An 18,711-nucleotide genomic window follows, 5' to 3' on the forward strand; every position below is an offset into this window, starting at 1 on the left:
TTCGAGGTGGTCTATTAGTGAATAACTGCTGGTGCTTGAGATGTGGGGGATTTTGTTCTCCAGTGTTTTGTGGAAAATCTGCCATGATTTCATTCCTCATATGTACTGTACACCAACTCTGAGGCCCACAGTAGTTTCTGTGGGCTGTGGGCTGAAGCCTGGACTGAGGCACAGTTTTGTGGTCTAGTGCTTAGTCCAGCTGAAGTGCTCCTGAACAAATATAAACCACTGCTAAAGAAGTCACTGGACCGAGGCAGGTTTTTTTTTTCTTTAAACCGAGGTGAGAGAGTTGACAGAGATAAGCAGCAGTAAGTAGATGTGAGACGGTCATTAGCAGAGGACGTGTTCAGGTCTGTTACTTAAGTAAAAGTGTCAGTACCTTAAGTTTAATAATCAAGTAAAAATGCTGCATTCAAATTATTATTATTATTATTATTATTATTATTATTATTACAACCGATGTATTAGCAGTAAAACATACTTAAAGTATAAAAAAGTAAGAGTACTCATCCATCAGCATGATTGTGGTTAAAGTTTGAAGGCCTTTACATTGTGTACTTCAGGATAGTTTTAGCTATATCAGCTATATTAGCTATGTTTTTTGCCTATATTAAGGAGATATATATATATATATATATATATATATATATATATATATATATATATATATATATATATATGTATAATTACTGGTCATTTATTTTGAATGAAAACCTTAATATTCAAAGTTAAGTGGTAATTAAAGCTGTCTGATAAATGTAGTGTAGTAAAAAGTATCTCTGAAATGTAATGTACAATTATAAAGTAACTCAAGAAGTACTCAAGTATCTCATAATTATACTTTACAGTACTTGAGTAAATGTACTTAGCTACTTTCCACCAGCTCCTTGGCTGTTAACATTAACTCTTTGCTCCACAAAGGAGCAAACAGGTGACCCCTTCAAATAACAAAACTCCATTTCATAGGTTTTACTGTGGATGGATGTGATTCATTACAGTCTCTCAGCAGCAGACGAGTGGTTACATTGATCAGTCCTGTCAAACTGTAAAACCCCCTCTGTTTGAAAATACCCAGCAGACCTGGAGTTGTAGCTTATCGTATCAGTTTGTTTTCCAAATCCAGTTTTCTCCCTGAAGAGAAGAGACTTTTGTAGTTTTTATGTTGACAGACAAACTGAACTTCCATGTTTTGATGTTTTCTGCTGTGCTTCTGCTGCTCTGTTTCCTACTCAGAAATGTACCTTACAGGTAAACACAAGCTCAGTTGCAGGTTCTTCTCATCATTATCTTTGCCTTCTCTACTTCAGACCAAGCGTGAATGTTGTTAAGAGACCGGCAATGTGATCAGTTTCTCCAAAACAAGCGCGCTGCTCCATTATCCTGTACACAGGGCACAGTTTTACTTGGGACCTGAGTTGAAGACTCATCTACTGTCTTACCAAAAATGCAGCCACTCACCACCTCCTCTGGCTGTGAGAGCTGTTTCCACCTCAGGCAGAAAGTTGCTGAGCTGCAAAGAAGAATATCTCTCCTCTACCAGATAAAAGATGAGCAGCACCACACCTCCCTGGTTAGTGTGAGTCCTGCTAAGGCCATTATGAATGGAGTGTAACTTGACTCCACTGTGCCATGCTCTGAGCCAGCTCCTACTCAGGGCTTGAGCCTAATTTCTGCCAGGAATCTCTAGCCTCCAGGTCGCTCTACTCCTGATCAGTCAGAGCCCTGGACCACAGTTTGTTGTAGTAAACATGGAACGAGCTCTGGTTGCAATCCGTCTCCCATTCAAGTGAATGGGAAAGTGGTCTCTGAGTTCTCCACCCCACTGCGAAGCTTTCGCGGCCCCAGGGTTCAGGAAATAGCCAATAGAATTCATTATACTGGACCATCCAGACTTGGATTGGAGGACTTGTCCATGTGGGGACCAACGATATCCCTACTGAGCAGTCAGACTAAAACTTGACTTGAATCACCAGTTTGAAGAGGCACCAGATCGCTTCACTTTTATCCGCTCCCAGCCACAGCGTGGGTCGCCTCAGCCGCCTGCTGAGTTTACACACCTGGCTGTCATTAACAACTACAGTGTAGCATTCACATATACAGGCAGGATGCTGTTATGTACGTTGTTGCACAGCATCCATGTGCTGTATAGCTCTCAGACCACTCTCCTGTACCTGTCTGCTTTCGGTCAAAAGGGACTTGGGGAGGGACCTGGGGGCATTCAACATGCTGGTACCAACTCTTTATGTCCCTCTGCTATTTCTTCATATTTCAACAATTCTGCTCTTATCAATCCTAACACTGGAGACAGTGGTTCAGATTCGTCTCATCAGGTGTCATTTATTCCAGCACATTTTACAGTTAGGCTGCACAAAACCAAGCCCTTTTAAGTCTGTTTGTTGATTACCAAGGTTTTTTCCAACCTAAAGTCTGTAACTGATGGCAGTGATTAGTCTAGTTTGAATAGCTGCCTTTAAAACTTGACATCTATCTCAAATAAGTCTGGTATTGTCAATGATTTTAGGAATAAGGATTTAGGAATAATCCAGGGTTATCTGGTGGAGGAGTTTTACTCCCTGTGTTGCTGGTAATACTATTTCTTTTGAGATTCTTTTTGTGTCATAACCACACCCTCGATCTGTTAATAACCTCTGGTTATAAACCTGGAAATCCTCCCACGAAAGAAATGCATGCCTCTGATCACGCTGCTGTCATTTTTACTCTCGCAGCTGAGAAGTTCTGTAACCTGTATCAGACTTGTCATTTGCTTGACCCTCTGGACCCCAAATCCATCAGGGATGAACTCATCTTGGTTTATGCAGAAATCTGTTGCAACACTTCACACTGTATCGCCTCTCAAAATTGTTCTGTTAAACCTCTGGCCTGGATTACTACCACGTATTTGCAGTTAGAAGAGAGTGTAGGCGTGCGGAACATGAATGGGAAATCTCTAAATTGAGAGTTCATTTTGAATAGTTGATATTTTTTTATACTGCTTAATAACTCTGTAAAGCAAGAAAAGGACAAAATACTCAAGACTGCTAACCCTCAGAATTCCAAACTATGTTTTAGAAACATCAATTTTTTTATCAAGTGAAGTTCTCCAGAAAAATGTGAGGAAATTTTGTCCTTTTTTTGCTTCGAGGTTGCCAGCATCAGAGCTCAAATTTAGTCATTTCAGTTTATTTGATCGCACACTAAGGAAGGTTTTTCACTCTTTTCATTTAATTTTTTAGACAAAGACAATTGATGGCATGACGTCTTTTGCTTCTCCTTTTTAAAAGAGGTTTCTACTGTTTCAACCCCTGTCACCAATAAATCAAAAGTTGTCATTGTTATTGTGTTATTGGTGTCCTGTGAGCCTGATGGTCTAAGACACACACCACCTAACTGCAGTGTGACTGGTTTAAATCCAGCTGGGGTCCCATTTCACTCTCTCTTTCCTCTTTATTCCTGTTGGCCTCTCTACTGTGCGCTTTCAAATAAAAGCAAAGTGGTAAAAGGAATCTCTAACAAAGAGCTACTTTTTTTCTACTGTGTTTTTATGGGAGAAAGTCCTGTGAGAAAACACTGTATCAAAGGCCTTTCTGCACAGTTGCCCCTCAATTTGGAGCAGATTCACTGCACTGCTCACTGTAGAGTGAAGTGAGATGCCATCTGTAAAAATGGGCTTTTATATTAGCTTCTTTTTCCAGCTCTCAAACATGTTCATAATTAGATTTTCTCAGGTACTGAAAGCTACTGAGACATTGATTTTACTATTGAGGGACTGTATGATTGCAGAATCCTCAAAGGCCAGCTGCATGGCTGACACATGCTGTACAGTACATTACCACTGTGTTACCTGTGTTTGTTTTGTTCTAATATAAGCTCTCTCTTGTTCTCTTTCCTCTGCAGAAGAACATGACACTGAAACCCCAGGAGTGCAGAGACAACCAGGCAGGGCCCCTGCACAAGAAAAAACCTGCCAGGGTACCCAACGGCCTGAGCCTGGAGCCCTGCAAGAACAATCACCACCACCACCAGCCTTCAGACCAGGAGAACAACCCCCGCCTGGCACACACACAAGGCAAGAGGAAGAAGAAGCACCTGAACAAGAAACACTCAATGGTGAGTTTAACATGTTTTCTCTTGCTATTGGTCAGTACTGATATAGTGATGATCTCACATGTGTAATTAATTGTATGTGGTAAATGTTTGCAATCAGTTGTGAGATATGGATGCAGCCTTTAGACATCCTGTTATTTTCAGGGTGTAGTCCGTTAAATATATGAGAAGTTTTCTCTGAAATTCAGTTTGATACAGTAACAAGGGTTCAGCACAGCACCTTATCTTTTTCATGATGCTGAGAAAATTCAGTTTTTGATAGAACAATGACAAGTATTTTTAGAATAATGCTGCAGGTTGGTTTTCTTCCTCTTGCCTCGGTGGTCACTTTGTGTCAAGAGTCTGTGTGTTGTATCAAATCTGGAGTTGGATCAGGAGTTGATGTAAAACCCCCGTATTCTTTCACTGAAGCCTCTGCAGGGGCGTTTATACAGTTTATTCAGTCCACAGTCACTGGGTGTGGGATGGCTCTGGATGTTTGTTCACAAAAATGTAGATGCTAGTTTTTGTCCATATGCTGCTGTTACTTACTTTGCTACAGTTTCTGTGTCCTGGTCTGAGTTGTTTAAAATTGAATGAATATGTTGTTGTGAAAGTTTAATGGGTGCCAGTCTGTCAGCCAAAATCCGCTGCAACAAAATTGACTGACTTCTACAACTGTGGTGTGTATTTTTGTATTACATTTGTTTGTACACATTATATTTGCATACATATTATACAATGTGTTATGTTTGCATTGTGTCTCAGTTACAGCATTGGCGGTAAGTAAAAATGAGGCTGCAGATTTGTGTCAGAGTGACACTCCAGCAATCTCCTAGTGCAGCAGCAGGTTTACACTGTAATGGTGTTTACAGCCTGGTGTTGGTTTAATGATCAGCGGAACCAAGTCATTGGTTCCGCTGATGGCTTTCAGGAGCGAGTCAGTCTAACATTTTTTTTTAAGTATCCTCATGAGGTTTTGGCACAAAGTCACACTGTGTAGAGTTTGTTTTGCTGTAATTACAAACAAGCAAAACTCATCTGTGAAGGAGAAAAAAGGAAAGGAGAGCACAGAAACAAGTGATCATCTGGCTTTTAATAAGGTGTATAATTATAACTGTGTTCTCCAGACCTCATCATTCCACATCCTGCCTCAGATGTCGTGGCTGTTGAGGCACCAGTTTAAGCTTAACGTTGGCTCATGAATGGAAATTCTTTCACCCAAGAGTTTGAAGACTTTACAAAGTTAACATACACTGGGAAATAGAGTCAAAATGCCCTGTCAGTGTGGAATATAGCTTCAAGGGTATGTGAGTGTATATGTATACTGAACATATTTTTGTGTGTAGCGAGGTGACAAGGTCACTAATAAATATTTATGGTACACTGATGCAGTGGTGTATCTCCACCAGCAAGGACTATCTGTTACAGCACTACCTTCTGTTTATACAAACACAGACACAGCAGAGATGCTGAGGTTATGCTTTACCTTTTCTCTGGTAGAGGGTCAGTCTTCTTGAGCTGCATATTCAAGGACATGTTTGTGTGGATCGCTGCAGGACAAGCAGAAAGGAGGGAAACACAAGGCACAGGCACGCCATTAGCTTAAATATTCACTGTTGACTACACACTGGTTTTATAGGAGCAATATGTGTGCTGGTGTTTCTTTCTTTCTTTCCGCTTGGTAACAAATTTGAACAAAAACATAACTTGAGTCGATTGGCTTTGTTTCTTGCTTCTAAACTCTGCCAAACGTCTGCTTGTTTTGAGAGAAATTTTGCTTAAAATCTGCTTGATTTTAAGGTTCATACTCTTTTGTTCCTCTGACATGTTTCAGAAACCTTTTAAATATGAGATACCCTCATATAATCCCACAGATATTTATGCCGGATGTTTTGTATCATGCAGTTGAGCAGTTGGAGCTGTGCTCTTGTTGTGGCTCTTCACTGCTGCTCAATAGATGGTCCCTTAGCCTCTAGTCATGAGTTGTGTGGATCGGTGACTGCTCCGAAATGCTCCTATTTTTAACTAAGCATGTGACAGAATGTACAGTAATTGTGTGAATACAGCATACAGTAGCTGTAGGCTGTAGCCTCTGCAGTAGACCTCTGTTGTGAGGGTCACCGCTGCTGCCTTTGTGTCATGTCTGTCCCTGTACTGGCTAATGGACAGATGGTGCTACCTGCCAGTTTCAAGGTTGTCTTCTACTGCTGTGATGGCCGTACATACAGTACAGAAATGACTGCAGAGGTATGTGAGATTGTGCATTATTAAGTATGTGTTCATCTGCACCTTTTCTTCACGTGTCTTGTGCTGTTGGCTTGAACTGTGTGTGTATTGGATACTTTGGCAGGTGGTTGTGGTTGGCTGTGGCTGCATGTTGGTCATGAGTGGTGTTTAGGCTGTTGGCAGAGGGAGTACAACCCTTATCTCCTGAGCGCGAGCGTGAGTGCGCGCGCGCACACACACACACACACACGCGCACACACACACACACACACACACACACACACACACACACAAACTTGAAGATGCATTCATGCACAAGCAAGCACACACACAAACACATCCACCACATTATCACCCACTCTCTTTCTCACTCACATGTGGGGACACACAAACAGTAACTCACCACGCGCCCCCACCCATTGGTTATATGCAAAAAATTACAATAACCCCCTTTAATCTTGATAATTATTAGAAATGATTTAAATGATCGTATTACAGATGATAATGATAATATAATGTTTTTGGCTTTGAGTGCTGCTGTAGCATTACAGTTACCTTTCCCAATAATGAGAATTTTTTTTTTTTTGTTCCCTGTGAGATGCAGACAGACGTATCAACCTTGGGGCTCAATAACACCCTAATCTGTCATGCTTTATGACATACGCATAATTGAAAAGATCATCATCTTTGCCCTGCACCACCCTCTTTGTCCTCTCTGAAGAGAAACAAACTGCAGAGTTATCCAGTCAAACTATCGTCGTTTCTTTGGCTTCACTATAAATAAATGTTAAGGCATTGTCCTCCCACAAGGTTATGGTTTAAATGTCAGAGGTCTGTCTCAAGGCTTAATTCTCCATTCAGAAATGCTTCAGTCTGGAGAGAGAGTGCCTGTTATCAGCACTTTTTGTTAGTTCTGACTTTATCAGGATGAGGGTGGGAGAGAGAAAGAGCGAGGGAGAGAATTTGGTGTTGAATAAAGCAAGAGTTTTTTTAGTTTTTTTCCCCATCTTTTTCTTCCTCTTCCTGCCAAGCTAGCAGATCGCAGCAAATGTTTTCGATCTCTGGCACTGACCCAATGTACTGAACTATGAGATATTGTAAGCTCAAGGGGGGAAAATAGAGAAATGTTTATAAGCGCCTCTGACACATCGCCTCACAGTGAAAAAAGAGCCCAGATAGAGAGAGATTCAGTGAAGATGGATGAAAGTATAGTAGCAAGCATCGAATTATACAACACTATAACTCTTCTCTTATCATACTGGAAGTTTTTTCCACTGGTATGTTTTTTAATTGTCTCTTATACGATATGTAATTACTGATCCAGATTTTGAGAATATGATTTAATTCTACATTTACTGTAGCTTAAAAAAAGCCAGCACTGGTGTGTGTGTGTGTGTGTGTGTGTGTGTGTGTGTGTGTGTGTGTGTGTGTGTGTGTGTGAGAGAGAGAGAGAGAGAGAGAGAGAGAGAGAGAGAGAGAGAGGTGGGGGGTGTTATTCTGTGCTGGTAAAGCTCTGTTCTGCTCACTGATGTTGGAGTGGTGGCCTGTGGTGTGTGCTGCTTTGTACAGTAGCTCTGGTGAACAGAGGGGCGTGCTGTGAAGCCCATCTGCTCTTTGGCACTGGGGAAGTGGGGAGACGAGGAGTGGGAGGGGGCAAGCAAGGAGGGGCTCAGGTCTGCCCCACCCCATCCCCAAATCTCAGTCCAACCACCTGCCTGTCTGTCTGCTGGCCCGTCTGGCTGGCTGGCTATCTGTCTTACTGTGTCTGTTTCTCAGACATCGGGTGCAGTGATTTATTGGACTGGGGTCTCACTTAAAGGGGTAGTAGTTTGTGTCTATCTGAATATTTGATTCCAAAGAACAGAAAGAGCAGCAGGAAAAGTAAAAGGGCCATAATGACTTCCGTCAATCCTAGAGCTGCATGTTTAGCTGTATTAAGCATTTGAGCTCAACTCATGCCTCAATCCAATTTTTTTATACCACGTTTGCTGGAGTGGGGAGATTCTTTACCTCAGACCAGATGCTCCAATTGCTTCAGCTGTCAAGCTGTGCACAGGAAGTGGGACATTGAAATAAATAAATGTAGTGTGTAAGAGGAAGATGAGTAAAATGTGGTGTAAGAAAGCGTTTTCGCACATTCAATTTGAAATGAAAAATGGATACTACATTAAAGTGCCAAGTCTCAGCTATTAAAGGAGGTTTCCATCTGTACTGAAAGAACCATACAGCCCTTTAACACCTAATCCACAAATTGCAAGGGTTCAAAAGACACTTGGCTACTAAATATGTGCAGCTGTGTATCCAGAACTCTACTCATTTCTTTTTGGAAAAAGGTGGAGAACAAAGTTGTATCGACTAATGCAACAAAAATCAACCTTTATCAGAATGATGGAAAGCGAAGAGTGTGGAGAAAAAAACAGAAGAGCTCATGACCTAAAGCTACCTCCTCATCTGTCAGACATGGTGCTGGTGCTGCTGTGACTCCAGTGGATCTGACACACTGTCAATTACTGATGATTTCACTGCTGATGGAAGCAACAGGATGAATGCAGAGGTTTACAGGAGCACTCTGTGTATTTCATGTGTATCTGTCCAATTACTTTTGAACCCCTAAATCTTGGGCACTCTGTGTCAAACTGACTCTATCTCCCACACAGTTCTTTCCATATAAATGTAAACCTGCTCGTCTTTCGCCAGATTGCTTTTAAGAAACGAGAGCTTTGTGAGTAAAGGTTATTAGGTAAAGAGGTACAAATTAGACTTGCACAGTGTAAGTGTTTAGTGTCAGAGAACTTGTGCTGTTAATAATTAATAGTTTTATTGTATCTCTTAGCCTTTATGTTCTCTGTGTTGTTTCTGTAACATACATTTTAATTGGTCTCACAAATGTACACAGCAATACAAGAATGTATGATTAGTTTAATCTTAGTTTTAGTACTTTGCATGAAGATATCTTTGTCTAAGCCTCTTCAGCACATTAAATGAACCATGGATTAAGTGTGATATTGGCATCATGCGCTGTCAGCTGGTTGTGGTGTTATATTGGCTTATTACAAGGCAGTGTAGTGTAACAGGCACTTTCTGTCATTGACTAAACCATGCTGGCATTACTGGTCATGGTTCTTAGATCTGAGAAAGTCTTTTATGAACCTTTTGTTAAGGTATCATACACTAGTGCCAATGAGTCTCACAGTTGAGAAAACATGCAGTATGGTCTCAGTGTGAGCACTGACATGACAGTATTTCTATAGGTCATCCATCTGAGTTCTTTTATTTATATAATAAAGTAAAAGCCTGCCACCACTTCACAGCTGTCCCCATTCATCAGTCACACCTAAAACATGTGAAGAAAGAGCTGTGGTCTCTGGTCTTTGTCCCACTGCTGAGGAGTTATTGCTGTGGAGACTAGTCAGTGGTGTTTAGCCCCAGGGTTTGAGGACATTGCCTTGAGAAGCTCTTACCAGGTCAGTCAGTCAACTGGAGAGCTCTGGTCTCTGGCCTCTGGCTCCCTGAATCATCTGACTGGGTAGATCCTCACTCCACCTTCCCTGATGGAAAAGCCCTGCCTTAGGCCTGCCAGAGGCTCAGTTGTAATTCAGCATCAGGCTCTTACCTAGACTGAACTCTTACTTCAACCTGCTGATGGCCACATGTAATGAGATCAAGCTACAAGCTCTAATGCCAGATCTCCAGGGCAGGTTAGTGTGTGTGTGTGTGTGTGTGTGTGTAAATATTTGGACTGAAGCCCTGATTCCTTTCAGAACAGGGGCAAACTTGCATGTTTTAAATCTGCTGTGAAAATGTAATATAATGTTCAGCTCTTCCAGCTTCGTGGGTCACCCTTAATAAGCTTATCCACTAAGCCAATAAGAGATTCGAAGAAAAGCAATGTCCTGATTGTCAGATAAGATGCTAAATCCATTCTGGTGGGGGCCTCGGTTATGGGGATGAGAACTGTCGCTGTCACACTGGCGGTTTTTAGCACTGGATCAAATCAAATCCGATCGTGATGGCTTGTTTTGTGGTCTTTGTGTCTGTAAACATTTTAATGTATCTGGGAGCTTGACAAGGCTGCATGTAATTAGTGTTTGGATGTGTTTTCACAGCAGTGTTTGTAGTATATTCATGTTAACGCAGTAAAAGGAATATAATATAATAGTAAGATGAGCTGCTCCTTCACTGCAGGGCCTCAGTATGCTCTCTATACTTACTGCTGGGTCCCGTAGAAATCCAGGACCCTCTGGCAAGATGCATTCATACAGACAACACTTAGACTACAGGTCACATACACACACAGTGTTTGTTCTATGCACAGCCCTTCTCTAACACACACACACACACACACACACACACACACACACACACACTTGTACTTCTATCTTTGTGAGGACACCCATTGACATAATGCATTCCCTAGCCCCTTACCCTAACCTTAACCATCATAACTGAGTGCCTAACCCTAACCTTAACCCTAACCTAAACCTAAACCTAATTCTAACCATAACTCTAAAACCAAGTCTTAACCCTCAAAATGTGATTTTAAGGTGTCTCAAAAAGTGAGGGCCGGCCAAAATGTCCTCACTCTGTTAGTAAAATACTTTTTTTGGTCCTTACTATGTAGCAAGTACAAGTACACACAAACACGCACGCACGCATGCACGCACGCACACACACACACACACACACACACAAACTGATGGTCCATCATCAGGGGTACTTTAGGGTTCAGCATTTTGCCTGAGGACACTTTGATGTGGACCAGGAGTCGGGGACTGAACCACCATTCTTCCAATCCTGAGCCACAGCCACCCCAAGATGTGATGCTGAGGTCCCTTTAACTTATTACTCTGTCATTTTCTCTCCATATCAGCGGGGCCCCACCAGCTTAAGGCCTTATGACAACACATTCAATCCTAACTACATGCAATCACCCACCCCTGTCTCCATCGACTACTGACGACTTGTGCGTTTACCACGTCCCCTTTTAAAACTGCTTGTCTTTAGCCCAAGCCACTGATGCTGTTTGACAAGTCTAGGCCAATGTGTCTTTGAAAATTGTTTAATTTTTTTCATTATCTGCCTGCTTTCCCTGCATCTTTTGAAGTGTCACTTTTCTCTTATGGAGGACAGGAGGAAGCCGGGGGGGTTGGACTACCCGCTCGCATGACGGTTAAACTTGAGTCATTTCATTGCTCCCGCACAGTGAAGACTCTGAAGCTGCTGTAGGGAGGCAGAGCAGTGAAATGAAAGACAGCATCTGCTCTCACTAGTCACTGTCCAACCTGATGCTGGCTCTCACTCTTGACAAACCCTCACAGTCAATTTGTGAAAAATTAAGTGGCTGCACTTTAAACCGAAGTGTCGGCCACTTAAAGCCTGGGCCCATCTCGGCTGTCAGTCAGTGCTGGGCAGTGGGCCGAAGGTGTTTGAAGAAGCTTTTATCATGGCTGTCCAGCCCCTGTCACACACAGACCACTCCAGCGCAGCAGTCAGACTTATGTCTAATCCAATCTGCTACTGTTTACAACACACAGACCCACAGATGAACGCTCAAGATAGTTCAAGTCCATCTGGATTTCGAAATTGTTTTTTTTTTTTTTTTCTGCCTCTCACCAGAAGTAACATAACACAGTGTGGCTGTTTGTAACTTGTTATGACGCCTCAGTCCTTCCTTTTTTCAAAGTTTCCACTGGATGAATGATGTTTTTCTTCTGTGTGTGTGTGTGTGTGTGTGTGTGTGTGTGTGTGTGTGTGTGTGTCTGTCTGTCTGTCTGTCTGTCTGTCGGGGAGAAAGTGAGTCAGTAAGTGACTGAGGAGGAGTCATAATTCATGTGTGATGGGAGGCAGCACACAGACAACACTTCTGTCCCATCTACTTGAACTTTATCTCACTTTGCCAGTCTGGCCCTGTCCACTTGCACAGACACACACACTTTTAGCCAGATGGGTGGTGGGACTCCCAATGAGTCCTCTGATCTCCCGACTTTTCCTCTAACGTCACTGTCTAATGTGAAATTATGACAACATACAGTGCTTTAGAAGACTAATATCAGAAATAATGAAGTCCACGTGGATTTGCTGTAGATATTCATTGTAATCAGAAGATCAGTCATGATTATTTTCCCTCTGGTGTCACAACATGGCTTAAGTTTCCTGTTGTACTTCATTTTCTGAACACAGCCATGCACCTTTTGGATTTTACTGATCAATTACACCACAGGACAAAACTGTCTTGAAATCTTACACACATCACAAAAATTCAAATGCTGTGATAACAACGGCATTTGTTTAGTGGATTTGTGCTGTACATAGAACCCTTTGACAAACCTTGACCTGACCACTGACATCGCACTTAAGTCACATTTTCCCCTTGTACACAAGATAGGGATAGAAGAAGGACTGGATGAAAAATGTATGGCTATATATGTATTTGTATTAGGGCTGTCCACTATATGTCAGTGATTTAAATCATATGTCAAGTCAAACTCCATTTCATCATTCGAATCATTGGACTTTTCATGCCTCCACACCGGTGGCAGCCATGGCCGGAAGCTTTATGTTTTTTGGATTGTCCATCTGTCCTGTTCTCATGAAGCACATATCTCAGGAACGCCCTGAAAGAATTTCTTCAAATGTGTCTAATAGGATCAAATGATGAAGTGACAACATTTTATATCTAAAAGGTCAAAGGTCAACCTCACTGTGACATCATAATGTTCTGCAACATTTCAATTTCAGGACACAGCCCTTTTCAGATTTCTATACGTTTTAGGCAGTGAGATACTTTATTTATTTGGATTTAAAATGAATTAGACTTGTCTTCTCTGTATACAACAGATATTTTAGATTGATGACTGTTTGGCTTTCTGTTTGTTGGGCTGTTTTTCACTTTGTAGTTGTTTTCCATTTTGAATGACAACACATGTTTATTGTTTGTATTTCAGCTTTATTCTTTAAAGCAGTAGAGTCCCTTTGAGATTACAAGATCGGAGCTCAAGGGAGCCCTGGCCAAGAGAGCAATATGGTTGTTGTTGTTGTTGTTGTTGTTGTTGTTGTTGTTACTACTCTTACTTCTTCATTGAGAACTCTGAATCAGGCCTTGTGCCCTGCCCACCACCACTGCTTGTGCTAGGTTGACCAGTGAAAGAGCAGAGAGTATCAAGATGGTTAGTGTAAGAGGAAACAACAGAGAGACACAGACTCAGTCAGACCCAGACTCACATGAGTTTATTGTGCACCAATGTATCAGAACTGTGTAGTTATTTGGTTATGTTGTTAGCTATTGACTGTCAGTGGCTGACAAAGTGTTGTTATGTTAATGCAAATTCCTGCTCTCTGAACTGACAAGGTTTTGGGTTTTTATTGCCCGCTCCCCATCTCCACAAGTTGACAGGTTTGGTTCCTTAGTTATATGTTGTAAGAATCCCTGACTGTCTGAGTCTATTTTTATGAGACTGCCATTGGTTCACTGCAGTTCAAGATGGAAACACTCAGTCATGGCGCTGACTGAATATTTAGCTCATAATATGTCTTGTATTAATTAAAAAAAACACCACATGGACATGTTAACAAGGCTCAAAAATTTATTTTCATTGGAGGGTGTCTTTGAAAAATTACTGAAATTATTAATCTATTATTCAAAGTAGTGCAGATTTATATTTTCAACTAATCAATCTTTGCACATCTAGATTTTTCATTCATTCATTCATTCATTCATTTGTTTATTTATTTATTTATTTATTTATTTATATGTTTTCTGCTGTGCATTGATAATTTTCCTACTGTTTTTGGCCTTATTAGCAGATAAGTCCTAATGTGAACATCTCAGCCATGTGTGAATTGACAACGTAATGGACTACCTGGGATGTAGCCTCACACAGAATATACACATACATACTAACTCATTCACACACACCGTGCCCTCCTGCTTCTTGCCCAAACCTGCTTCTCCTGCTGCTCTTCGGTGCAGCCTGCACACTGCAGAGGTAACTCTACTACAAATATCAATTAGACATATCCTGGTTTTCAGCAAAGCCTAGACACATAGAAAATGAGTCTGTATGTAGTTCATCACATGTATGTGTGTGGTTTGTGTGTGCCTGGAAAGAGCTCTGCAGATATGTATCACAGACTCCTCCTCCCTCTCTTGTCTTTGCTAGATGTTGTTGCCCCCTGTAAAAGAGGAGGTCAGGAAGCAGGTGCTGGCCGGGAAAGTGGAGTATTTATGGGAGCACCAAAGGCTCATAGAGTGAAATATTCCCATGTGGGGGCAACCCTGACTGTTAAAGTATATCCAGTTTAAGAAAAGGACATAGTGGGGGCTGGTATTTACCCAGCATGTGCCTCAGACAGTCCTGCTTCCTCTATGACCGTCTGTTGACCCCTTCCCCAATCTATGCCTGAGTGGTGACTCAGATGTGACTCAGGTTAACACACCTAGCTTTCTCTAGCTTGAGTGTTTTAATAAATCTAGGAGATCCTTGAGCTGACCTCCTTTCTTTCTCCCAAATGCACGCTCAGGAGGGATTCTGTCTAGATGGGGTGAAATTTTGTAGAGGGGGGCAGCAGCCCCCCACAGGCTGCATAGCGAACATGTGTTTTTAATTTGAATCTGGTCCTCTAGTAGTTTTACAGAATCTCCTCATGTTTTCTTGGCTTCTGACAAGTAAAGGTGTCAAGTAGAATAAACATAAGAGGCAAAAGTAAACTTGTGTTCCCGCTGCTTCAGAAAACACAGACTCCCACTCACTCAACACTGAATCCCTGTGAAATTTGTAACCACAGTGTTAGAGCTACTACAAGCAGTTTAATCATCCTGAAATAGTTTGTGTTAGGAGTGATTAAAGCCAGCAGAGGGTTCAAAAATACTATTATTCTACTTGGATCATATCCAGATATTATTAGTGGAAATTTAATGAGCACTTTTTGGGTAAAATACAGTATAAAGCAAACATGAAAGCAATCTACTCTGCTATTATTTTCCCACCATTTTGCAGGAACCTTTTTAAAATTCAGTTTAGTATATTCTGCCCCAGTTTTGCACACTGCTGCTACTTGTACCTTTTAATGAACTAATTTCATTGGGCTGAACCTAGCTTTTGTTTTTTTTGGCAGATATGAAACTACAGCTATCCTTTACTAATTGCCCTATCTGCCGGGATAAACATAATAATCTTTTTGATGATAATATAACATATATTTTAATTGTTTACTTTTTTTAAAGCATGTGATTTGAAATACCCTTTAATATAAATAAAGTGTCTTTACATTTGCCATTGTTGTGTATGAGAAAATGAAAAATGATTTGGTGGTTCATGGTCTTAGATCAGTGGAAAAGCAGGTGTCACTATTTTAAACGCTGCTCAGTTGTGATTTCGTCCTGTGGGCCAAAAAAGATTTGTGGGAAACCTTCATGATAACAGAGGTGTACAGTCTGACCAGTCAATATCAGATTTTTAAAAACAGACAGATACTGTATGTGCTTGATTTTCAGCAAATGGATTGCAGAAATCCTAATCTCCACATAATCCTGACTTATATCCTTCAAGACAAGGACAAGGACAGTTGTTGAAATGTAGACAGGCTGAAATGCAGGATGACAGTATAATCAATATCACTCCTGTGATAAAAAAAAATCCTGTTTTGACGTTTTTGTCTGTGTAATTGAATTCATGTGGTCATGTGTATGTGATAAACTGTAAAAATGACCTTAAAGCCCCCAAAGCTGCCATATGTATCAGTGGAGATGATATGAACTCTGGTTCAGGTTTTGGGTCCTGGTGCTCTCTGCTCCCCACATTGTTGAGATGTAACTTCAAGGAAAAGGAAGCAATGAGGCTGCGTTCACAGCTATGACTAAATGTAATTTACTCAGAATATTATCAGTAATTAACTTTGTCTAACCTTTTTGTTCAAGAAGTAATTTATTTTCATTTTCAGTGGAATAACCATAATATCGTTTACAGATCTGATGCTCATGTGGCTGTCTTCATTCTCCTGCTGCTGCTTCACAAATTAAAACTGTAAAAACACTAGATTGTCAATTTTTTATGACTTCCAACTTAAACAATTTAAATGACTTTATGACTTGGAAGCAGCAGCTCATGATGACTACTAGTGGTCACTAGTTAGCATAAAGAGTCCATCACACAGGAACGAGAGCAGGGCTTTAATGATTATGGCGAGCGATGGCTGTAGGGGAGAAAGAATATCTGAAAGCTCATATTTGCATGTGTTGAGTCCTTGCTGGAAAGTACTTATCGCTTTTTACTTTTCATCAGATCTTCGTTCCCTGACAGGGTAAAGAGAAAATCAGTTTCACTCCATTCCCTTCTGCCTCATTTCCCTGCTTTTCATAACATGGTCGCCACATTGGAGTTTCGTTATTCCCAGTGAATTGTCTCTGATTTTTGATTACTCTCAGTCCACTGGTGATGTAACTTAACGTAGAGCCATGAAATTGAGTGTAATAACGCAGGATAAAGTTCACAGGATATCTGCCATGCTGCGGAAGATAAGGGCACTCTCATGATTATTGTATAATTACTACATGCCATCTCCCAGCTAATTGTCTGTAATGTCATCCTTAGTTACCCTGTCATCTGACAACAGATCATGTACCAGTGCAAAACCATATGGCAGGCACTACACAGAGCTGCAGAAAGAAGGCTGGCACGTTGAGAAATGCACAGACTGCCATCATATCAGGCTTTGTTGTTTTTTAATAAGTGAGAGGTTTATCTTTTGGGTTCCTTAAATAAACTGAAGATCTGCAGTGCCCTGGGTCATACAGCTGCTTTGATTTAGATACCAGTAGTTAACATTTCAGACTGTGTCCAAATTAGGGCACTGTCTTTTCAGTAAGGGAACAAAAATGCCAAACATTTGCTGGTTCCAGCTTCTCAAATGTGAGGATCATCACTTTGGGGTCTGGGAAACTAAGAGGGACTGTGTCACAATTTTTTACATAATATAGACCAAACAATTAATCAATCATGAAAACTGTTTGTTTGTTGCAGTGCTAGTGCTAATCAAGAGCAAGCTTTGCAGTTGCAATTATAAATGGCAGAGCTGGGGAAAAGTTCATGTTTCTCAAATTGGTTTTATCTTCAGGTGAACATAAACATGTTCAGTTCATATTTTAGGCCTTAGGAGGATGCTTAAGTTAAAGGCCATCAGAGTTAGCCATTGATGGACTAAGATGATGGTATGTTGTGCTGTGATGTCAGTGTTGACACAATAAAGACTTTTTTTTTGAAGCCAACTGTACAGGGTCTCTGCCTTTTAACACACACACACACACACACACACACACACACACACACACACACACACACACACATAAATGGATAAATAGAGGAGGATAGAAAGCAAGCATCTGTGCAGGAGAGCTGTCACTCACTCCACTAACAGCCTCTGCTTTAAATTGAGCTATCAACTCTGGAACAATAGCTGGGAATAGTAAACAGAGAGGGAACTGTTTTGCATAAAGTTTGCATGGGAAAATAACAAACTTGTGTCAGAGATGCACCCATCTTTGCCAAACATCTAATAAAATGAATAAAACCTCTAGTCCAGTGTGACCTGTGGAAAAGCTATTGATCTTGAAACACCATGTAACTACCTGTATAGCAAATCTTGACCTGATGCAAAGGGGAGTGATGTGTCGTGGATAACAGCTCTGCAATGGGAGGGATTAGACCAGCAGGATCACAAAAAAAGAAGCAGCACACAGGAAGAAAAGTGTGCTAGAGCAACAGACACTGTTGGATGCAACAAAGAAGCCTAATTTACTCTAGGCAGCAACAAAGCACAGCTGATAAAGGAGAACATTTTATATTACTGTGATGGATAACAAACCCAGTCCTCTGTGGGATTTTCATCTGAAACCTGTCTAAACTAAACCAACATTTTATCTCCAAAACAGTTCTTTGAATCTGTACAGCCCAGCTTGTTGTTGGTGAGTGTGGTGAGTTTCACAGGTGACGCATGAAGCAGTTCTGCAAAACTGAGGCATGCAGTGAATTGGTTGTTAATTCAGTTATGGGGTTTTAGAATAGACAACTATTTGAAGTGTAAGTATTGAAGAAAAGTCCCTTTTAATAGCTTAACATGGCATTTGTAGTGGCAGAGACTCAGTGTGGTGACAACAGCAATGAACATATGCTGTTGAGCCATCTCTAGCTAGTACACTGGATTTCAAGAGAACTCGTCTCCTCTCTCCTCACTGCAGATCAGATGGATTAGTCTAACTTAAGCACTAAAAATGATTATTTTGTTTCAGGACTTGGATTAAAGCTGAGAGACTGAGCCTATTGTGAATTTAGTCAGTCACTCTACTTATGCAATCGGAGACATTTGAGAAAAATCTCATCTTCAAACTTGAAGCCTTGGTGCGAG

At 41.1% G+C, this 18,711-nt stretch overlaps 1 protein-coding gene across 15 annotated transcripts in view; it reads left to right on the forward strand.

Moving 5' to 3' along the window:
- auts2a (activator of transcription and developmental regulator AUTS2 a) overlaps positions 1-18,711 on the forward strand; it is a 314,983-nt gene that overhangs the window by 76,712 nt on the left and 219,560 nt on the right. For all 15 annotated transcript variants that reach the window (XM_071460199.1, XM_071460191.1, XM_071460195.1 and 12 more), the window contains exon 3: positions 3,895-4,107. In XM_071460199.1, coding sequence (XP_071316300.1) covers positions 3,895-4,107 — 213 coding nt within the window. The remainder of the gene's footprint in view (positions 1-3,894; positions 4,108-18,711) is intronic.

The sequence above is a fragment of the Trachinotus anak genome, unplaced genomic scaffold (genome assembly GCF_046630095.1).
Source record: "Trachinotus anak isolate AG129_WGS33_773 ecotype Australia unplaced genomic scaffold, CSIRO_AGI_Tana_v1 ptg000024l, whole genome shotgun sequence".
NCBI lineage: Eukaryota > Metazoa > Chordata > Actinopteri > Carangiformes > Carangidae > Trachinotus > Trachinotus anak.